The following is a 23,707-nucleotide window of genomic DNA, read 5'->3' as shown; positions in this document are numbered from 1 at the left end:
GTGATTTATGGCCTCTGAAAACTAGAAGGTCAGCTATGGGTTGTTTCTGAGACAAGTGCACATAGCAACATAATAAAGAGGTTAGGGGATGGGCAGGAGGGAAGGGCAGCAGCATGCACAGCTCTGTGTCGAATACATGGCACAACCGCAGTAGCAAAGAGATGAGTGCTCAGACAGTGGAAGGAAGTGTTCTTTGCCAGAGTCTACACACACACTCTCTCTGTATCCAAAGTTGCCTGGCAGGTTCAGGTGACGTACTCAGTAAGGACGGAGAGCAGCTGGGCGATGGCGCTGAGGGGCAGGGCAGGGGCCAGCCCTGATGGGACACTCCAGACCCAGCGCTGATGGTAGAGGTAGCGGGACAGTGAAGCTAGGCTGGAAGAGGCTGAACGGCCCGACACCAAGGGCAGTGGCCCTGGTGGCTCCAGTGTCAGCAAGAAAGGTGCCCGGTAGTCCAGTGGTAGCTTCTCATACCTGAGAAATAGGGCAACTCATCAATTGATCTCTGTTTACAGACAGCTAAGCTACAACCCTCCATGTGCTCTCAGGCCTCATTCCCATCCTCTACCAACCTGATGAGTAGCTTGTCCAGTGGCTTATGCAGGACCACAAGGCAGGGCCGGTCAGAAAGGGCCTGCTGTGGCCCCAGCGTGGGTGGTGACTTGGAGGGAGAGGTGCCCCCACCAAAGCACCCCAGCCCTTTTCGTTTCACCTTAGGTGTTGGCTCTTTGCTTTGTACTCGGTGGGGAAAACGTAACTGCAGGATCTCTTCCTGCAAGTCTGACACAATCTGTGAGAAAAATGGAATCAGATTCTCTCCAATCTTTTGCACAGTCTGGGAGAAGGGGCACATAGAAAGGTGAGACTTCTCACCTCCAAGTTTTATTTGGTCTGGGGGTTCCTCATTCTACTAGACCTGGCCCTACAGGTGGTGGAGAGGAAGGTAGTCTACGCTCCTTGGTTCAAGACTGAGACAGGGTTCAGCCTACCTTGTGTCGTGCCTGCGCTGATGTGCCAATGGGAAAACCCAGGCGCAGAACCATGCATGGGGCCTTGGAAATGATGCGGACCATGTAGAAGGAAGAGGGGGGCTGGTCTGGGGCGCTGGGGAGAAGTGGGAGCCAGTAAGCATCCTTAAGTTAAGAATTCATTGGTTTTTGAGGAAGTAGGGGTGGTGTCTGGGGTTAGAGGAAGGGGATGGGATAAAGTGGCAGAACAATGAGGGGTCTTCACTTTGCCTACCTGGAAAGCAGCTTGACATAAGAATAGCCTTCTACTAGTACAAAGCTGCTCCAGTCCCGAAGCAGAGAGGTCAGCGAGGAATGGGAGATCCTGCACTGTACAGTGCTGTAGCGTCCATTGCTGCCTGGCGTGTGCAAGTGCTTGGGGATTGGTCTGGGGAGGGGTGCAGGCTAAAGTCAGGCTTCTCTAGCCTTAGTCTTGGACAAGAACAGACTATGAGGTCTCTGTAGGTCCCCCCTGAGGCTACTGGTGCTAATGAGCAGAAGACTATGAAAGAACTATAGCTTTTCTTAGACTAAGGTCTAACAAGGGCTTATCAGCTCTGCCTTTTCCTGTTTCCCATTCTCATCATTTCCTGTGCCCTCCTCCTCTATTCCAATTATAGCCCAAAGAGGATACTCACGTATCGTGCTCCAGAATAAGTACCAGGCGATGCATGTGCAGCCAACGCTGCCAGGAATTCGCATCCATGGACAGCACTGGCTTCCAGTATGCAGCAAACTGGGCATGTGATGAGTCAGAACCACTATGCTGGAGGGACAGCACCTAGGAATAGGAAGGACAGTCCTAGAGGAGTAACCATGGAAAAACAAGGCACGTCCTTCAGAGCCTCAGGCAGACCCTGATGAGGGCAGGGGCTGTCAATGGCCATTGCTTAGATCTGAAAGAACCTACAATCCAACCTAGGACAGAAGCAAAATGTTGCCTCCAGTATAATGACTAGATCAGTGACAGACCGTGAAACCCTTTAAAAAACCTGTTCAGTGATGCCAGGAATTTGTCATGTCACTGCACACCAGCATAAACCACTTTATGTCAGTGACAGGCTAGCAGCTGAGTAAGTGGATTGAGTTTGGGGAAAGCACAAGAAAAAGAGAAGCCAGTCTTTAGGAGTCCACAGCCCAGTAGACAGTCGCTGGCAACAGGTGAAGGAAGTGGTGAGAGAGGCCAAAGTGGACCAAGGAGGAAGGGGTGAAAAAGCTTGCGGTTCACCAGGATTTCATAATCCAGGTAGCCTCTAAGTCTTTACTTCTGATACCTATGATACCTGCCTCTCTCTCCAGATCCTCTCACAGGGGCTTGGGAGCAGCAAGGACAGATGCTCACAAGGCTGATAATGTTTAAGTGTTCCGGTTTGGGTGCCCAAGACTTGGGATGGAAGGAAACACAAGGTGGTCCTGGGGCCCAAATGGTGTGCCAAGCCTAGTGTGTGCAGGAAGCCATGGGGACAATGGGAACCAGAGCCACTCACCGGAGTAGTGGAGCCAGGAGGGATGTAGAAGAGCGGCACTCCGCTCTTGGTGCTGTCAGGAAGTGTGAAATGTTCTGGCACCGAGGAGAAGGACTGAAGGTGGGCCAGCATCTGGTCTGTCTGGTTAATGCTGTACAACAAGGGGCAACCCTGAGCCATGCCAGACTCTGGCAAGTACAGAAAGGGCACCCCAATCTTCTCAAAGCTCAAAGAAATATGGAACACTGGCCCCAGCTTGGTGTGGTTAGTGACTCTCCTCAGCTCCAAGCTGCATAAATCTGTTCCTCCAAACAAATATGGGCATCACTCAATGAGGGGTGCCCTCACCCACCTCTGCAGTGTATTCCAGAAGCGGCGGATCACGTGGGTGCGATACAATGAGCGAATGGGCTGCCTCAGGGCACAGGACACATCGTGCAGAATGTCATAGCCCCCTTCCATGGTCACTTCCACCCGTGTTGCTCGAGGGCCCTCAGGCTCCAAGGGCCAGGGTGCTATAGCCACATACTCAATGCGCATGTTATGTTTCCATAGCAGCACCAGCTTCACTTCCAACTGGGAGCCTCCTTCAGGGGTAACAGGAGTGCCGATTAGGGGAAGAAGACACAGGACTCCAGGCCTGAGACTGAGTCCTGGCCAAAACCTCCCTCTATCTCGTGGTACTCTAGCTTGGCCAAAGGTTCCAAACATGGTTCTACAGAGTTCAGGACTAGACTCTGCTAACTGATACAAACAGAAGTGGGAAGGAGTAATCTGGAAACAGGACACCATACTACCCCTGGCTGACTGACACCAGGTGAGGAGGAAATAGAATTGGGAGGCTAAGTGCTAAGGGACCTCCACCTTAAGGGCAACTCAGTGGTGATGTGTCTTGTATGGCAAGCAGGGCCCTTCAATGGAGACACTCTTTCCCATGTGGTCCATGTGTGACTCCATTCTTTGTTCAGCAGGTTCTCCACACACAAAATTCTTGGTGACTTGTGAGAGACCCTTACCTTTGGCCAGCGTGACCTCTCGAACACTGTAGCCCTCTCGGAGCCGCACAGACACAGTGCTGACCAAGTCGGCTAGTACCTCCTTCTCAGTGTGCTTCTTCCGGCGCAGGGCCAAGGCAGGGTTGCTGCTTGCAGAGACCAGGTGCTCATTAAACAGGCGATGCTGAGAGCCTAAAGACCAGTGAAGATGAGAAAAAGAAGGCTGTTTATTTTTCAGCTGACAGATATGTGGGAGGAGGGGACTATATTAAATGATGAAATAACAGTGTGAGAACAACCAATGAGAAATCTTCTCCTGTGCAATTAACTAACTGCTTCTGAAAACCCAGTAGAGGGTCAGCTATGAGTTGGTTCTGACTCAGAGGCAAACAACAACAACAATTATTCTTGAGGGAGTTCTGGCAGCCTAGTGGTAAGGAGGTGTGCTGTCAATGCTAAGGCACATGCTTTAAAACTACCAGCTGCACTGCAGGGAAAACCATGGGATCTCCTCTCATGTAATTTACTGCCTCTGAAAACCCACTGGAGGGTCAGCTATAGGTCAGTTCTAACTCAGCGGTACTCAACAACAAGTTATTTATACTCTCATTTCTGCACAGACCCAAACCCTAGCCAATTCCTATATAATCTCTGGGGCACATTCTATGTTCTTTGCCATCCCACATCCAGCCCATCCTTGCCTCTCACCACAGTAATATTCAGGGTTCAAGGCTTCCCCACTGCGGAGAAAGGAATAGAGAAGGAATGCCCGGTGGTAGACAGTCAGACCGAGGTTGCCTGGCTCTGGCTCAGGACAAGTAGAGAGGTAGGAGCCAAATGTTGCCATTGCGATGAACTTCATCAATTCCACATTGGGCACATGGCCAAAACTACAGTCGTAAGAGTAAACTCCTCCCACCTGAAAAAAAAAAAAAAGCAAGCACCTGGAAACTTAGCTCTGAGAGAGGTATAGAAGTAGACAGGAAAGGAAGGGACTGGGTTGTTTAGCTGCTCCCATCCCTTGGATCACAGAGTAGGAAGTGAACCAGTATCCTCCCAGCTACATAACGCTGCTCTTCCTTCTTTGGGCCCTTCTGTCTGAATGAAGCCCATGCCATTTGGTCACACCATTTTCTGCTTCCTCTGCTTTTTCAATACCAAATACTAATTTTTCCCTACAGATTTTGACAACTGTTAATAAGCTTCATCATCCCAAGAGACTTCAGTATCTAACAAGGTGCTTCACAAGCTTTGGTGTCTATATCACATATCTGGAATTTTGTTAACATGTAGTTAGTTGGTCAGGTGGGACATGGGTTTTTATATTTCTAACAGATTCTCTGGTGATGTCAGTGCTGTTGGTCCTGTGACCTACACTTATGAGTACCAAGATGCCACATCTGGATTCAGACAACTTCCAGCTAGAAGCATTTCCAGCACTGCAGCTGGAAGGCTGGCTGTATGGCACTTTCTCAAAAAGTTGCAAACAGAAATACCATTTGACCCAGTAACTCCACTACTGGGAATTTATAAATGGGAAAAAAAATTTACAAATTTATAAAAACCATAAATGCCACCCACACATATATATGCACACCCATGTTTATTGCGGCTTGGTTCGCAATAGCAAGGAGCTGGAAACAACTCAAGTGCCCATCAACAAACGAATGAACAGAGCAGCTCTGGTATATTCACACAACGGAATACTATGCAGCATTGAAAAACAAGGAACTCGTGAAATATCATGCAAAATGGGTGACCCTGGAGGACATTATGCTGAGTGAAATATCTCAGTCACAAAAGGACAAATACTGCATATGGCCATTGTTGTAAAAGGGGATTGACATCAGGTTGAGGGAAGACAGAGAAGGAGGGGAGGAATGATGTATACTGCATTGAAACAGATGAGGGAGGGAACAGTTTAGAGGGGATATTTGATTAGGTATTATTGTCATGACAGGAGTCCAGAATGAAGGCTGCATAGTGGAGTGGACTTGGCGGAGGGGTTGCATGACAATGAGTTTTTCTTTTACTTTTCAAGGAGAAGAGTGAATTGGGGGGAAGAAGGTTGACAGGGAAAAGTGTAACAATGAATGAATGGAAACCCTAAGTCTCTGTAAACTTTCATTAAAATTAATTAAAAAAATGCTTAGATGTGGACCTCAAGAATAGTGGTGTGAGTCCATCAACTTCTCAGTGGAATGAAGATGACACTACTTTTATAAAAATGTATAGCCTTACATTGCACTCCCTAATCTCAAAACCTACTACACAACCGTAGTAATCAAAATAGCATGGTACTAGTACAATGACAGATACACAGACTAATGGAACAGAATTGAGAACCCCAAAATCAACTCATTTATCTACAGTCAAATGATATTTGACAAGGAGACAAAATTCAATAACTGGGGAAATGACACTTTAACAAATGATGCTGGTATAGCCAGAAAATAGAAACAAGATCCACATCTCATACCCACAAAGAAATCAATTCTACATGGATCAGGGACCTCAGAGTAAAACCAAAACCTGTAACAGATCATTTGGAAGCAGGAGTGGCATCCACTTCCTAAACAGCATGCCTCTGGAAACTCTATGAACTTTGAGAAACGATGATAGATATAAAAAGGCTTCAGGCCTTTTGTTCATAGGGTCGATATGAGTTGTGCTTGACTCAACGGCAATAAACAACAACAATAAAGATCATTAGCAAAAATAAAAAAAAACAAGGAACAAATTTAGAAGCCCTAGTGGCATGAGTAGACTTTGAAATGTAAACAAAAATGCACAAGCAGAACAGGATAAAATAGATGAATGGCACTTTCTAAAAATCAAATCCTAGTGTGCATTCAAAAACTCCTCCAAAAGGGTAAAGAGAAAGCCCACGAATGGGAAAAAATATTTGGCAATGACATCTCTAATAAGGGACTCATAATTAAAATGTATAAAATATTATAGGACCTCAACAAGAAAAAGTCTGATAATTATAAATAGGATTCATAAATAGAAAACTATGCTGAATTAAAATACAATGAACAACTCACGACATTCTACACAATATGGACAAGTGTAGAGGATATTATGCTGGATAAAATAACTCAGCCATTGTTCAAAAGAACAAACACTTAATAAGATCGTTTTTATAACAATTTGAGGGCTATGGGGAGGGGATGAGGAAAGCAGAAACAGAACGGACAATGGACACTGTAATGGATTAGGGGAAGGTAAGATCAACCTGGAATGAATGGGTGAATAGACAACATATGTATTGCAATTAACAATTTGGAACAGGACATGCACAACTGACTGAATGGGGAGGAGGAGGAGGAGAAAGGAAGAAGGAGGAAGGGGACAAGGGGACAAGGGGCAAATATCAGGTCAGCGGATTAGTTGATGGATAGGTAGGGTGAAGGGAAAGGTGAGGTAGAGTGGGAATCTGATGAGATGTTTTAATACATGGCACCAGTCTATTATAACTGTTGTTATAAAAAATGTTTATGAATGATTGAACAAAAACCAGTAAGAGTAACAAAACAAGATTTATAGCCTGTGAAACCCTATCAGGCAGCTATACTCTGTCCTATAGCGTCACTATGAATAAAAAAAGCCACTGGGAGACAAGAGTTTAGCACTTTGGTAGTGCAGTCATTAAGCATTCAACAGTTCAAACCCTCCAGCCTCTCCATGGGAGAAAGATGTGACAGTCTGCTTTCATAAAGACTTACAGCCTTGGAAACTATGGGCAGTTCTACTCTGTACTAGAGGGTTGCTCTATGAGCCAGGATAGAATCAACAGCAGTGGGTTTAAGTTAGTGCAAGAAAAGATTGAAGCATTTTAAATCATTTAAAAGCTGAATTTGCAGCAGGATAACTGTGGTGATAAAAGTATTATGAATAGGAGCTGGTTCAAAGTGAGACCAACTTTACATAACATTAAAGGGAAAGTGAGTAAAGAGAGATTTACTGAGTTTAATCTGCCCAATCTCAAACTGCTACATCCTACAGATTACAAACAACCTTTCTCTTTGGCTTCCTTTCACCCTCCTCCTCTTCCTGCTGCTCTCTGACCTCACAAAGCCTGCCAGTCCTTGGACCCCTCTGCTCTTCCAACGTCTCTCCCTAGTGTCCTGACAAAAAAACTTGGCCTACACTCTATTTTCAAGCACTTCAAGAAGCATCATTCTCCCTTAATTATTTTTTCTGTTTCTACTTCAAAATCTCACATAAGATCACAATCCTTATATTTGGAGTTATGGATTTGAGTGTCCCCTAAAATATGCACTATAATTCCTAACCCATATGTGCATGGTTTAAAATCAGACAGGAAGTCTACTAGGGTTGTATTCTTTCTCGGTATCTATTTAATCTTAATACTGGGCAAATCATTCAAGAAGCTGGGTAATATGAAGAAGAATGTGGTGTCAGAATTGGAAGAAGACTCATTAACCACCTTCATTATGCAGATGGCACAGCCTTGCTTGCAGAAAGTCAAGAAGAATTGAATCACTTACTGAAAAAGATCAGACTACAGTCTTCAGTATAGATGCATCTCAATACCAAGAAAACAAAAATCCTCTCTGCTGGACCAATAGGCAACATCATGACAGATGGAGAAAAGGCTGAAGTTGTCAACAATTATATTTTATTTGGACCCACAATCCACATCCATGGTAGCAGCAGTAAAGAAATCAAAAGATGTGTTGTACTGAGTACATCTGTTGTCAAGAACTTACCCAACTGCTGAGGAGGAAGGATAAAGGCTTAAAGATTTGAAGAGTAAAGTGAACCATGGATTCAAGCTATGGCATTTCCAATTGTTTCATATGCATCTTACAAGTTAGACAGCAAATAAGAAGACTGAGCTGTGGTGCTGATGAAGGGCACTGAATAGTCCATGGTCTGCAAAAAGAACAAGTAAGTCTGTCTTGGACTAAGTGCAACGAGGGTGTTCCTTAGAGGCAAGGAGGGTCCAGTCTTGCAAAAAGATAACACACTGGGTAAGGTAGGTCAGTGAAAGAGAGGAAGACCCTCAACGAGATGGATTGAGACAGTGAATGTAACAATGGGCTTGAGCATACTGGAGAGAGTGATGGAGGCGCAGGACAAGGCAAGGTGTAGATCTTTTTGTTCCTATGGTCACAGTGAGTCATAATCAACTCAACAGAATCTAACAACATGCTTGTGGATATAATCCCATTTGGGAACAGGGATAATATCAGTATAGGGTGGGTTCTATATCTCTGATCTGAAAAGCAAGCATATTTGGTACAGAAAAGTGCAGAAATGAGGGAAGATGGATGTCATACCACATGAAGATCACCAAAGGACAGATTCTAAAGAGGGTCAAGGACCTTTGCTGAGCACCAAAAAGAGAGCCTTCCCCTACAATTCAGCAGTATATGAATTCAGCTGTTAGCATCCTAAACAGTGGGAAAATATGTTTCAATTTGTGAAAGCCAACCACTTGTGGTATTTCTGTTATAGCAATACTAGACAGTTAAGACACCTGGCTAGTAGAGCCAAAATGGAGACTGGTATTGTAGTAGCTAGCAAACGCTTACAGTAATAAAAAAGTTATTTAGTAATAGCAGTTTATGTTAATAATAAGGAATCCACTTAAATAGTCTTGTTCTGAGAATATACACCTCAATGATATATTTTGTTAAGATTTATGATTTAGTTCATGCTGACCCAGCTTGGTTACCACTCCCCGATGACATCCTACATCTAGCTCGATGCCTAGACTCCCCTCAATCAACTTCCCAAGCCTCAAAGAACAAAGAACTGAAACACTGGCAAGACCACTCACTGTAACAAACTTTGTGTAACTCTGCACATCCTCCTATATCTCACAATTGTATAAAAAAGCCCAGCTTTGCCTCTCCTCAGGGTTGGAATGGTTTGGGCAATAGCTGACATTCCCAACTCGTGCATAATAAAAGGTTTGTTAATCTCCAATATGGGCTGCGTGTTTAAATCTCACTTTTCTGCCGCAACACTACCACATTAAAACAAACAAGACTCAAATGACAGAAGGTGGAAACAACCCAGGTTTTGTTTCCCAAGAGATGAATGGATAAAAGTATGTGTTACATACACACAATGAAATACTATTTAGTCTTGGATGAACCTTGAAAACATTATATAGTATTAAATAAAGTCAGTCACAAAAAGAAAATATGTTTAAGATCCCATTTGTGTGAAGTATCTAGAATAGGCAATTATAATGAGATGAAAATCTATTAGTGATTACTAGGACTTGAGGGAGGGGGAGAGGGAAGTACTATTAAAGGGTTACTGAATTTGTTTGGGATGATGAACATTTTTTTGGAAGTAGATGATGGTGGTGATGGCAGTGTAAGAGGGTAAACTAGACAATGCTGTTTAAAATGGTAAACCTTTTGTTCTACCTGTTTTACCACAATAGAAAGCAGAGAGTAACAAAGACATGCTCCAACCCAGCTAGTCCTTCATGGCTGCCTACCATGGTTATCTACTGCTCTAGTTTTCTAACTCTGGTTTCCTTCTCTTAATAAGACTCATCTTCATCTGGAACTTCAGAGAGAAATATGAGGGGCTTGCCAGACTTTGTCCACATCTTCACTTTTGTCCTTCTAGTCTCAAAGAAGAAATAATACTCTTCTGCTCCAAGAGTCCCTCAATCACTCTTCTTGAGCTCCAGCCCCCCGTCAATGCCACTCCAGCAGGCATTTCTTTTCTTTCCTTTAATGTCTAACTCTGTGCTACTCTGGTGCTTTAGGTATATGCTTAGTCTTAAGTTAAAAAAAAAACAAACACAAAAAACCCCCAAATATCTTTTCTCCAACCCTGGACTTATGCTAACTATCATTCTTTATCTCATTCTACACTTGATTTAAACAGTTAAGCGTCTTATGTCAACATTTGTCTCTGCTCCTTTCTCTTCTGTCCACTATAATTATTTTCAAAATAATCACCTGTTCAAAAGCTCTAAAAAAAGCCTCATGATCTAATCACCAAACCCATAGGGTACTTATTATTCCTCATTTGCTTGATTTTCTGTTGCATATTACACTAGTTACTCCTTTAAATACTGACTCTTCCTGACAGTAGGATTTGCTGGTTCTTGTCTGATTCCCTTCATTCTTTGCTGGAGTCTCTTCCCTTTAAAGAAAAAAAAAAAAGTGTTCCCCAGGACTTTTCTGGGACTTTCTTCTCCTGAATCTCTATTTCTCTCTAATTTAATGCTTTCTCCAGAGTATAAGATTCATATATTCAACCGCTAAATGTTATGAGCTACAGCCATTTTACTAAGTAATTATATACTACCCTCACTGCTTTAAATGTATTATCTTACTCAGTGATAATCTCCATTTGCAAATGAATCCAATCTGAAAGGTACATTTTAGGTACATTTCACCTAAAAAATAAGCGGAGTTAGGATTCAGACCAGTCACATCTAACTCCAAAGGTAATATTCTTAACAGTTATGCTATGTTGATCCAAACAACACTCACAAACCTGAATTCATCACTTTTCTCCATCTCAATTGCTTCTTTCTGTTTGCTCCGACTGATATCCAGTAATCATTCAAGTTAAATAGCTGGAAGCATCCTTAACTTCTCCTCCTCCCTTACCCTCTGTATCTTGTTGTTTGTTGCAGTTAACTGATTCCAACTAACTGTCATCAAGTTGAATTCCAAATCATAGAAACCCATGTGTGCAGAGCAGAAATGTGTCAGATGATATTCAAGGCTGTGACCTTTCAAAAGCAAATCACCAGGTTTGTCTTCAAGGAATCACCAAATGGTTTGAAACAACAATCTTTTCCGTTACTAGTCAAGTATTTAACCATCTGTGCTATTTTATTTGACACAAACATAACCATGTGGTTAACCATTTTAACCAATTTTTTTTTTACTCTCTTTATAAGTAGAATCAATATGAACATTTAATCCTCCCATGTTATTGTTGTTATGTGCTGTTGAGTTGCTTGTGACTCATAGTGACCCTATATAAAACAGCTCTGAACCCTGCTCTATCGTGTGCCAATCTATTTTTGACACACCTACCACGATATCCCCAGTCACTGAGTTAATCCATCTCATCCAGGGTCTTCCTCTCTTATGCTGTCCCTCTACCCTTCCAAGCATGATGCCCCTTTCCAGGGACTGGCCTCTCCTTGCAACATGCCCAAAATATGTCAGAAGGACTTTCAAAATCCTTACCTCCAAGGAGCAGTCTGGTTTCCTCTCCAGGATGAAGCTGTTTGTTCTCTTGGCAGGTAATGGTATATTCAGTACTTTTATCCAGGACCATAGCTCAAAGGCATCAATTCTTATTCTATCATCCTTAGTTACTGTCCAGATTTCTGATGCAGAGCAAGTAATTGTGAAGACTATGGCCTCAATCAGGTGCACCTTGGTCTCTACACTGACATTGCTGCTCTTCAGTACTCTGAAGTCCCTGACAGCAGATTTTCCCAAAGCAACTGGTTTTTAAATTTCTTGGGTGCTGATATCAAGAGTGTTGATTGTGGAGCCAAGCAAGCTGAAGCTGCTAATAATCTTAATCTCTTCACCGTCCGTCTATCACTATGCTGCCAATTGGCCCAGTGGTGAGAATCTTTGTTTTCTTGACATTGAGTTTCAATCCATATTGAAGTCTGCAGTCCTTGACCTTCTGCAGCAAATGCCTCAGGTCTTCCTCCATTTCAGTAAGCAAGGTTGTGGATTAATCCCCACCCCCACCCCCCAATCCTTAGGCCACATCCCTCCTCATAGAGCCCAGCCTCCTGGGTGATCTGTTACACATAAAGATTGAAAAGATATGGAGATAGGATGCATCCCTGGCATACACCTTTCCTGATTTTGAACCATGCAGTGTTTCCTTGCTCTGTTCTGATGACTGCTTCCTGGTCCAAGTACAGGTTTTGTATAAGCACAATCAAGTGTTCTGATATTCCCATTTTTCTCAGAGTTAGCCACAGTCTGTTATGATCCACACAGTCAAATGCTTTTGCATAGTCAATGAAACACAAGACATTTTTCTGGTACTCTGCTTTCAGCCAAGATCCATTTAACATTGGCTATTATATCCCTCGAGCCATGACCTCTTCTAAACCCAGCCTGCACTTCTGGCAATTCTCTACTGATGTACTGTTCCAGTTGTTTCTGGGTAATTTTCAGCAGAGTCTTGCTTGCATGTGGTATCAATAATATTGTTCAATAATGTCCACATACCGTTGAGTCACTTTTTGGAATGGAAACAAATATGGGTCTCTTCCAGTCAGTTGCGCGGATATCTTGGCACAAGTTGGTGAGTGCATATAGGACAGTTCTGATCGTTTAAATATGCCAATTGGTATGCTGTCAATTTTGGGGGGCTTGTTTTTTGCCAATTCATTTAGAGCAGCTTGAACTTCCTCCTTCATTACCACAGGCTCTTAATCATATGTTGTTTCATGAAATTCTTATGTGTCAGCCAGTTCTTTTCAGTATAGTGACTCTGTATAGTCCTTCCATCTTATTTTAATGTTTGTTGGATCATTTAATATTCTGCCCAAAGCATCCTTAAGTTTACAACTCGAGGCTTGAATTTGTTCTTAAGTTCCTTCAGCTTAAGAAATGCTGAATGAGTTTGGCCCTTTTGATTTTTTTGACTCTAGCTCTTTGCACATTTCATTATAATATTTACTTTGTGTTCATGTGCTCCCCTTTGAAATCTTCTGTTCAGCTCCTTAATTTTTTTATTTCCCCTCTTTGCTTTGGCTTTTTGGAACTCTACTGCAATATTCAGAGTTTCTTCTGACATTCATCTTGGTCTTTTCTTTTTCCTCTGTCTCTGTAAATGTGACCTTTTGCATTCCTCCTGGACGATATATTCTTGATACCCTCCCACAGCTCATTCGGTCTTCACTCATTAGTGTTCAAGGCTCAAACCTGTTCCTCAGACGCTTTTGAAGTCCAGGTGGGAGAGACTCAAGGTCAAATTTTGATTCCTGTGGATTTGATTTTATTTGAACCTTCTTTAGCTTTACTTTGAACTTGCATACGAGTAGTTGATGGTCTGTTCCATAATCAACATCTGGCCTAGTTTTCAAAGCTGATACTGAGCTTTTCTAGCGATTCTTTCCATAGATGTAATCTATCTGATTTCTGTGCACACCATCAGGTGAAATCCATGTGTATAGTCTACACGTATGCTTCTTATAAAAGGTATTTATAATGAATAAATCACTGATTGTACCAAATTCTATCATTCCATCTTCAGCCTCATTTCTTGTCACCAAGTCCATGTTTTCCAACTATTTATTCTTCCCTATATCCAACTTCTACATTCCAGTCACCCATTATTATTAATGCATCTTGATTGCACGTTTGATGGATTTCTGACTGCAGAAGTTGGTAGAAATCTTCTATTTCCTACTCTTTGGCTCTGGTTGTTGGTGCATATATTTGAATGATAGTGGTATTCACTGGATTTCCTTGTACACGTGGGGATATTATCCTGTCACTCACAACACTGTGTATCAATATGCATCTAGATATGACTTTTCTTAACTATGAAAGCAACCACATTTCCCCCTTACCTTTCCATCTCTGGCATAGTAGATCATATGATTATCTGATTTAAAATGTCCCATGCCAGTCCATCTCCTTTTGTCAATACCTAGTATTTCAATATTTATGTGTTCCATTTCTTTCTTAACAATGTTCAATTTTTTCCTACATTCATGTTTCTCAAATTTCATATTCCAATCACTAGTGTCTGCTTACAACTGTTCCTTCTCCTTTGTGCTTCCATATTTGAGGGCTCAGTCTCAGTTGCCTTATCTGCTAGTCTACTAAAAATGTGCTCTTTGTACACATGGTTTTCAAAAGCCTGTTATTTCAGAAGTGAATGGCTAATCCTTCTTCCTAGTCTGTCTAAATTTGAATGCTCCGTTTTAGAACAAAATCTGACAAGGAAGCATTATATAGAAAGGAGCAGATAAAGGACATTTCCCAACTACAGAAGTAACCTATAGATTCAGTGTTGTTGCCCCACACTTGGCATGTGTGTCTGACCCATTTCTTTCCTGCTCTACAAGTATCCCCTTCTACCCCCACCTATCCCATTCAACACCTCCCTTCTCCTATCCAGCCCTTGATATGATGGCTTAGGTCTTAAGCCTTCTGTGCTTCTGCGATGCCTAACCCCTCATCTGTTGACAGTCTTTAAACTCTGATCCTTTCTCATCTAGACTACTACAATAAATAGCCTATTGGGAAGTCTAGCCTCCTCTTCTGCCCTGCACCTAGCAGCAACAGTGCACTTTATGAAACCAGTGACTGTTTCTATATATCTGCATTACTCAGAGATTTAGGCTCAAACTCCTCAGTAAAGAAGAACCAGTTTCCCATGCTTTGGTGTATCCTACCCCTTCAGCCTTTTGTCCCATACCTCTAATGGTCCCGTCCTATTGTTCCTTCAGCTAAGTTAGCTGCTGTTTCCTGAGTATACCTTTACTCCATTGCTTAGACTAGTTTAGGCTGAGATTTCTGACACTTACAACCAAAACAATAATGAGAGAAGCAGGACTGAAATGATTTTATTTCAAATTCTGCATCGTTTTTGTGCCTTGCACATTCTAAGGAAAGAAAATTAAGATGCTGAGTTCTATTCCAACACTATTTCAACACATCCAGTTTGAGACATGACCCCTCCTGACCATGTACTTATGTTACTGTCTTTACCTGGGACATCATCACTTAGAAGAAAGTAATCAGTCATATACAACTTTGTGAGAACCATTTCTCCATTTTCCTGTAAAATCCTCACCTGTACAAAAGAACAAGCTACAGTGCCACTGCGAAGCTGGTTCAGAAGTGTTTCACAGACAGCAACATCGGGTACACTGGTCACGCCATCTGTGATCACAATGATACCTGAAGCAGGAAACATCAAGACTTAGTACCAGAGATACTGAACAACTTACTGTCATAGCAAAGTGATCAGTGGGAGGACCCTAAAGGCCTCAGTATCCTCTAAGCAAAGGATTTTACACACCTCAAAGATGTTTCCTTCTCTTTTGTTTCTTCCTTTTAGGGACAGATTACAGCTCCTCCCTAACCACCATCCCTAGCAGAGTCCCTGATAGTTGTCAAAACTTGAGGTATGTGAGATTTACACTAACACAGATTTATATTTAAAAACATATCTTCCTCTCTGGGGTTCACTAATATCCTGGAACCTTCTACTACTATTGATAACCCTCTTCCAAAATACCCCCATCTCCCCAAACCCACCAAAGCTTTTAAAGGCCCTATTTTCCACTGACCTGCACTCGAGTTGGAAGGCAGCAACTGCAGTGCCAAGATGCCCTGACGAATCATACTGACCAGTCCAACATCTGCTGTCACCATAGAGATGCCCACCTTCCGGCCTGTGGGCTCCACAGAATCTGGAGACTGGTCCTCTGTCTGGCCCCAAGTTACAGAAAAGAGAAAGTAGTACAGATAGTGCTGTTCACCCAAACTAAGTAGAGTCAGAATTTGAAGCCCTGCCCTACCCAGCTCAGACAGCCCTAATCCTGTGAGGATCTCAAGGGGAATCCGCTAATCCCTCTACAAGGGAGCTAAACTCTGGTTCTGCCTCAACTGCCAGTGCATGCTCAGATACTGAACCTCAGAAGGGAAGCACACAAGCACCAAGCTGTGCTAAAGCAGGGCTTCTCTATCTTCTTCTAACTACAGCCTTTTACCAGAATTTTTTATTAATTATGAAAACTTTAATATATCAATTATATTTCCCTATCAGTCATCATATACAACTCAAGCAGTTTTATCCTTGACTGAACAAAATAGCAACCAGAGATGAAAATGACCACTTTTGAAGATTCACTAGGGAAGAAGTACTAGGACTGGAAAAATACAAGCAAAATGTCTTTCAAGTGTTTTCCTCACAAGAATTTCTGAGTCTGTGGGCATCCATCAGAGCCCTACTCTGTAAGGAAGTTGCTGCGTGTGTGCGCTATCTTGCTATCCTTGGCTCTTAACTCTTTTCTCCCTCTTCTCCCAATTGGGTGGCTCCTCTTCTCTGCCTTCTGTCCTTAGCTGTTCATCCTTCTAATGGTCTCTGCCCACTTTCTCACCCACATACCCGGCTCTGAGGGTCATACTGCTGCTGTAGCATGGTGGCCACCTTATCTTCAAAGTGGCAGAGCATCTCATACACGTGCTGCAAGAACACCTCTCGCTGGGAAGGGTCCAAAAGACAGCCCTGTACCAGCACCTAAGAAGCACAAGGGAAAAGTCAGAGAGAGACAGGGCATTATCCCTCTGGTTCACTTCTTCTCCGTAGCTCCATCTAGGTGATCCTGACTTCAAGCCCACTAAGAGACTGCAGGTCTTGAACCTTCAAGGCCCAGTCCAGATACACAGTCCAGACCCTTATTGGGGGGGGGGGGAGAGGGGAGGCAACCAATAATGTCACAACCTTCCTTGGCTTTGAGCCCTTATACTGAGCTTCTACAATCTTCCACATGGGGGCACCATAAGATCTCCCAGGCTCTTCCACTTTGGGCTGCATGTTGTCTATAAACTGTCTGACATGAGTCTTTTTATTCTAACTCACTTTTTTTTTTAGCAAAATAAGTTAAAAAGGTTTACTAATGTTTATTAATACAGAGGCATAACTAGTGAAAGGTAGGCCACACAAAAGAGTTACAGTGAAAATGAAAGATGAGGAGAAAGGATGCCTGGGAAGAAAAGGGAAAGGAGAGAAACCACCGCCCAGCAGCTGTCAGCAGAAAAGGAGATAAAGAGGCTAACTCACATTTTTATAAAAATTGGATTCTCTTGGATTCTTAAGTATTCTGTGCACAGAGGTTGTCTAAACCTCCTCTTTTTTAAGGTCTATAATTTTGTTCTCTGAATGCTCTTTTCTTCCCTTTACCTCAGCAGATAGCTCCTACCTCCTTCTTTACAAAGAAAACCAATCAACATAAACTATCCTCTTCATCTAAACCTGAGGCTGTACTGCTCTCCACCTCACTTACTAAAAACTGGTCTCTAAGATTCATCTTGGAGAGGATTAAACCAAGCTACTCCTTGGAGGCAAGGATTCTGGGGCTTCGTCTGACATACTTTGGACATGTTGCCAGGAGGGATGGGTCCTTGGAGAGGCACATCATGCTTGGGAGGGTGGAGGGACGGCGCAGGAGGGGAAGACCCTCTATGAGATGGATTGATTCGGTGACTGGGGTAATCGGGGTGGGTGTGTCGGAGGCCATGCGATTGGCACAGGATAGAGCAGGGTTTAGGGCTGTTATGCATAGGGTCGCTATGAGTCGAAAACGACTCGACGGCACATAACAACAACAACAACAAAGATTAAAAAGCTGTTTCTTCTTGTTCCTTCAGATTCTTGCAGGGAAAAAGGGGGAACCTATCAGCTGTCTCCTCCTATTCTTTCACCCCTAAATCTAATCTCTCCATCTTTTCTCTCTTTGTATCTTCGCTCATTCTTCCCTTCTTTTTTAAGTTTCTATACAACCCTGGAAGCCCCTGTATATCCCTCAGGAACTCTCTTCCTTTCCCCTAAGACTCCTATAGCCCGTCTCATGTGTTCCCAACTCCTGCCCCACTGTGGACCAACTATTCCACATTCCCTTTTCAGAATGGCTGGGTCTGATTGTGAGAAGACAAAAAGAATTAGGAACTATGAACTATAAAAAGATGAGAAAGATATTCTCTGCATTTTTAAAAGTAGCAAAAATGAAGGTAACTCAAGGGTCCCCACAATAAGGGTTTGACTAAACATTTTATGCTTATAAGTATATGATAATATTGTACAACTCATAGCGACTCTATGAACAACAGATTTGAACCTTGTCCTATCCTGTGCCATCCTCACAATCTCTGACACTCTCAAGCCCACTGCTGCAGTCACTGTGTCAATCTACTTGGTTCAGGGTCTTCCTGTCTTTCGTTCCCCACCTCCCCACCTTCCCAACATGATGTCCTTCTCTAAGGAATAGCCTCTCCTAGCAACATGCCCAAAGTATGTAAGATGACGCTTCACCACTGTGGTCTCCAAGGAGCACTCTGCCTGCACCCTCTCCAAGACGTATCTGTTTGTTCTTTTGGCAGTTCATGGAATATTCAACACTCTTCTCCAACACTATAGCTCAAAGGCATCAATTTTTCTTCTGTCATCCTTATTCAATGTCTAACTTTCAGCAGCATAGCAGTGACTGGAGAAAACCATGGTTTGAACAAGTGCACTTTAGTTCTCAAGCTAACATCATTGTTCCTCAGTAATATGAAGAGGTCCCTGACTGCACTTTCTCAGAGCAATATGTCTCCTGATCTCCTGACTGCTGGTACCAAATGACTGCTAGATTGTGGATCCAAGTAAGAGAAAGTCATTGGCAGTTTCAATCTGTTCTCCATTTATCATGATGTTGCCTATCAATGTAGTGGTGAGATTTTTATCTTCTTGAAGGCTGATCTTCTGCAGCAAGTGTTTCAAGATTTCACTTTCAGCAAGCAAGAGTGTGTAAAGTGCATACCGAAGGTTTTTGGTGATCCTTCTTCCAATCTTGATGTCACAGTCTTCTTCAGAGTCCAGCTCCTTAAATAATTTGCCCAGCATACAGATGGAATGGATATGGAGAAAGGATAAAACCTTGATACGTGTTTAAATAAACCAACTATTAATGAAAAACAACAACAACAACAAAAAAACCAAAAACCTTGACACGTGCCTTTTTTAATTTTAAACCAGCATTCCCTTGCTCTGTTTGCACAACAGCTTCTTGGTCTAGGTATAGGTTTTGCAGTAGCACAACTGAATAGCAATTAACATTTTCAGATTATTTACAAACATGGGGAAATTTCCATATTATTTACATATTTATATTTGGGGTGGTGTATACGCTTCGTCTGACATACTTTGGGCATGTTGCAAGGATGGACTGGTCCTTGGAGAGGGACATCATGTTTGGAAGAGTGGAGGGACGGCGCAGGAGAGGAAGACCCTCGATAAGATGGATCAATTCTGTGAGTGGAGTGGTGGGAATGAATGTGTTTGAGACAGCGAGGTTGGCACAGGATAGAACGGCGTTTAGGGCTCTTGTACATAGGGTTGCTACGAGTCGTAAATGACTCGATGGCACGTAACAACAACAACAACAACAATATCATACACATGTAACTCTGGTGGCATAGTGGTAAGGAATGGCACTGCAATTTCAAAGGCATGTGGTTTAAATCCACCAGCTGCTCCATGGGAAAAGAATGGGCAATCTCTTCTTGTGCAATTTACTGTCTCTGAAAAACTGTTTAATGGTCATTTAAGGGTTGGTTCTAACTTAACAGCACACAACAACTGTGTATGTATATAAACGTATATTATTGTTGTTATATGCCATTAAATCAACTACAATTTCATTTTATTTAATTAACTATAGCAATCCCAAAGGCACACTGTTCAAATCCACCAGCTGCTCCTCAAAAGAAGGGTGGGCAATCTCCTCCTGTGTGATTAACTGCCTCTGAAAACACACTGGAGGGTCAGCTATGGATTGGTTCTGACTAGAGGCACACAGCAACAAGCAACAACAAGGAAGGCACTTGAAACTAGGCAAAGGGCTAGCAGTTCCTGTCCTGAGATGCAGGCATGTTCCAACTGTGTTGTATGTTTCAGATTATCAGATAGTATTTTTATATCTCTTATCTCTGAAAGCCAGTTTGATAATGTAGTCATCAGAGGAGGGCCAGGACAAATCCCTAGCAATGAGTTAAGGGGTGGTTAAGAGCAGATGAGGTAAAACTGGGGGAATGTTTATCTAAGACAAAAACAGATATTCCAGTTACAGAGTTGGCCAATCTCCAAAAGGAGTGCTTTCTGCTAGCCTGCCTGAGTGCTGGATAAGCCCTGTAATTAATTATCTGTGTGGTCAGAATTATGCTGCCATATCGTCCACAGTCCACAAGGCCTTCAGTGAAAAGAACCTTTTTGTACTTGATAGAAATTATTTTCCTTGGTATTTGTTATATTTCAAAACATTAAGCTATTTAAAAAGCCATCTCTTGGGGGAGCTCTGGTGGCCTAGTGGCAAGAAGCTGCACTGCAATCCCAGAGATGCACGGTTCGAGTCCACCAGATGCTCTGCCGGGGAAGGAGGGACAATCTCCTCCTATATCAGTCAGATCTGATTTGATGGTACACACAAATAATAAAATTTTAAAAAAGCCATCTCTTGTGAATAAAACCAGTAAAATATCTGATAGAAGAAGAGGAGGAAGGAAGAACAAAGAAAACAGATACTCAGTCACCAGAACCAAGGGAAGTTATAGGAGGAATGACAAAGATTCGAGCCAACAGAACTGGAGACTCTGGACATGAATAGTAGTGCCAGGGTTTGTGGTCTATCAAAAATTAGTCTGAAGGAATAAACCCGGACACACAATACAGTACCTGGTGGGACTGCAGGCCAATGATTGAAGAATAAGCCTGGATAGTTACATAGATTTCGGGTTGGAAGTCGATGCAAGACCCAGGGACTCTGAAGGGCCGAAGCAGCCCACCTAGGCAGCGGGAGAGGGCGTGAAAAACTTCATCAAACAAGATCTCCCCTGTGGAATCATCCTGAAAAACAATGAAGAAAAAGATTTCTCAATGGTGACCAGACAGCCCTTGGCAGAAGGCAGAAACAAGTAGCTCCGAGGGTCAGTGGGATCCTTAAACTGATCTCACAACTAAACACCGTGCCTCAGATGGGAAAAGATCTGTTTTTAAATACTTACCATTCCTTTACATGCCTGTCTCCTTCCCACAGAGGCAAGCTGAGATCACTTTTTACTTCTCCTGCCCTCTGTGCCTCTCTCTTCTGTACTCTCCCTGCCCCCGCCCTGTCGCCTTGTATGTCCCCTCAAACTCCTCACCACAATGCCCGTAGAAGGGCTAAGGTCCAGCTCAATGACAAAGCGATACTGCCAAGCGAGGAAGGTGACCCGGGTAGAAGGAACAAGGAGGAATGGCCTTGGGACCACTGGCTCATCTGGTTGCCAGCCAGGAGGCAGGACACTGAGGATTTCCAATTCCTGCTCAGACTGAAGCTGAAATGAGTAAAAAAAGAAAAGAAAAAGTAAGGAGTCAAAGAAGAATCATTTCTTCCTTACCAGGCCCTGAATTCTACTCCCAAAATGACACGTAACTGTCCCCATCTCCTCGAAGCCAATCAAACATTCACTCCTCATTACTGGGAAAAATTATCCGTTTCCATTATGGAATCACTTTTTAGGCAAAGTTACTGTACCTCCCAGACGTAAAACCCTCAGTTAGACTCCTCTGGCTCTTTCCAGGACCCTCCTGCCTCTCTCATAGCCTGCCTGACTCCAGGCCTCACCAGCAACTCCTGAGGCGTGGCCTGCACAGTCTGATGCAGATGATTGAGGAACCAAGCGAGGCGAACATTTCGGGAGATTCGATAATCCTTTTTCATCAACAGGAACACTTGCCCGGCTTCTTCCACCTGGGGACAAAGAAACATTCATAAGTCTATACAAATTCCCTTTGTTCCGCTCACGGACGGCTCCACCCACCGGCGTGGCCAGTGCTGCCCTCACTGTGCTGGAGTCAAGGACCCCGACAGCCGCACCCGGGAGGGGAGCTAGAGCAGGGCCACCGCCATGGGGAGCCGTGTTTTGCGAGAAGACTTCGAGTGGGTCTACATCGACCAGCAGCAGACAGACCGGCGCCAGAAGAACCTGGCAAAGTACCCAGAGATAAAGTCCTTGATGAAGTCTGACTCCAACCTGATATGGACTGTGACTGGGATGGTCATCACCCAGTTGGTGGCACTGTACCTGGTGAAGAAGGACTTGAACTGGAAATGACTTCTGTTTTGGGCTTATGCCTTTGGTGGCTGCATTCATCACTCAGTGACTTTGGCAATTCACAAGATTTCCCACAACAGTTCCTTTGGGCACTACAAAGCCATGTGGAATCGCTGGTTTGGAATGTTTGCTAACTTGCCTATTGGTGTTCCACATTCCATTTCTTTTAAGAGGTATCACATGGACCACCATCGATACCTTGGAAATAACGGCGTTGATATGGATATTTCCACCGATTTTGAGGGCTGGTTTTTCTGTACCACTCTGAGGAAGTTTGTATGGGTTGTTCTTCAACCTTTCTTTTATGCTTTTCACCCTCTATTCATCAATCTAAAATCCATTTCTTCCCTGGAGATGATCAATGTTGTAGTCTAGATCACTTTTGACATTTTTATTTACCACCTTCTGGGAGTTAAATCTTTAGTATATATGTTGGTAGCATCCTTCCTTGGTCTGGGTTTGCACCCAATTTCTGGACATTTTATAGCCAAGCATGACATGTTCTTAAAGGGACATGAAACTTACTACGGACCTCTGACTCTCCTTACCTTCAGTGTGGGTTATCATAATGAACATCATGACTTTCCCAACATTCCTGGCAAAAAGCTTCCACTGGTGAGGAAAATCGCATCTGAATACTATGACAGTCGGCCGCACTATGACTCCCGGGTCAGGGTGCTGTATGACTTTGTGATGGATGATACAGTGAGTCTATACTCGAGGATGAAGAGGCACACCCAAGGGGAGCTGATGTGACCAGTGATGTTTAGAAGCACCCCATGGCCTCGACATGCTAGCGTTGCTTACCATGGACAGCCTGTCTGTCACCTTTGCTCACAAGGATGCATTGTTCTTCCGACTGTCACAAGTTAAGAAGACAAATCGCCTGCACCTCTTCTTTTCATTAAAAAGAAAAGCTTTTTATAAAGAACTGTTATTTTCACTGTATGGTTTTACTTTATTAAACTAGTTAATAAACTGAGCTATTAATCACCACCTATTAGTATTTACTATATTAATGCATTTCACCATCTACCCTATAAAATGTGATAACCTATTCACTGGAGGGACTTAAAATCTGGGGGTAGAAGGAAGACCTGAAGTGGAAACATTTTGTACTCCCAAGATTTACTTTTGCTGCTAGATCTGTGGCTACTGATCAGATACTGCTGAGCCCTGTTCAGGACTATTCATAAAAATAGAGTACATATTTAATTCTAAAAAAATTCCCTTTGTTCCTTGTATATAAAGATTATTATACAAGTAACTTGTTCAAGGAGCTCCCCTTTAATTGGGAAGCAATGCAGCAGAGGTAAAAGTTTACCCCAACTCCCACGCAAAGCATTCCTCTGACACAGTCCACTGTCTGC

General features: G+C 43.1%; 1 protein-coding gene and 1 pseudogene across 1 annotated transcript in view; one reads left to right on the top strand and one right to left on the bottom strand.

Annotated features, from left to right (window-relative positions):
* Positions 1–22,132, bottom strand: part of SZT2 (seizure threshold 2 homolog (mouse)) — a 54,943-nt gene extending 32,811 nt beyond the window's left edge. The window contains exons 1-16 of the mRNA XM_006886620.1: positions 22,127–22,132; positions 21,848–21,973; positions 21,384–21,557; positions 20,917–21,087; positions 16,594–16,725; positions 15,773–15,914; positions 15,274–15,380; positions 4,177–4,387; positions 3,490–3,660; positions 2,826–3,060; positions 2,495–2,624; positions 1,646–1,788; positions 1,243–1,395; positions 990–1,104; positions 573–790; positions 259–474 (exon numbers count right to left, since the gene is read on the bottom strand). Of these exons, the coding sequence (XP_006886682.1) occupies positions 259–474; positions 573–790; positions 990–1,104; positions 1,243–1,395; positions 1,646–1,788; positions 2,495–2,624; positions 2,826–3,060; positions 3,490–3,660; positions 4,177–4,387; positions 15,274–15,380; positions 15,773–15,914; positions 16,594–16,725; positions 20,917–21,087; positions 21,384–21,557; positions 21,848–21,973; positions 22,127–22,132 (2,450 nt within the window). The remainder of the gene's footprint in view (positions 1–258; positions 475–572; positions 791–989; positions 1,105–1,242; positions 1,396–1,645; positions 1,789–2,494; positions 2,625–2,825; positions 3,061–3,489; positions 3,661–4,176; positions 4,388–15,273; positions 15,381–15,772; positions 15,915–16,593; positions 16,726–20,916; positions 21,088–21,383; positions 21,558–21,847; positions 21,974–22,126) is intronic.
* On the top strand, positions 22,131–23,093 carry LOC102877103 (annotated as a pseudogene).
* Positions 23,094–23,707: the final 614 nt, after the last annotated feature.

The sequence above is a fragment of the Elephantulus edwardii genome, unplaced genomic scaffold (assembly GCF_000299155.1).
Source record: "Elephantulus edwardii isolate Elephantulus edwardi_28Jun2011 unplaced genomic scaffold, EleEdw1.0 scaffold00049, whole genome shotgun sequence".
Lineage (NCBI taxonomy): Eukaryota > Metazoa > Chordata > Mammalia > Macroscelidea > Macroscelididae > Elephantulus > Elephantulus edwardii.
The sequence above is the reverse complement of the archived record's forward strand: the minus strand, read 5'-3'. Positions and strand labels throughout refer to the sequence as shown.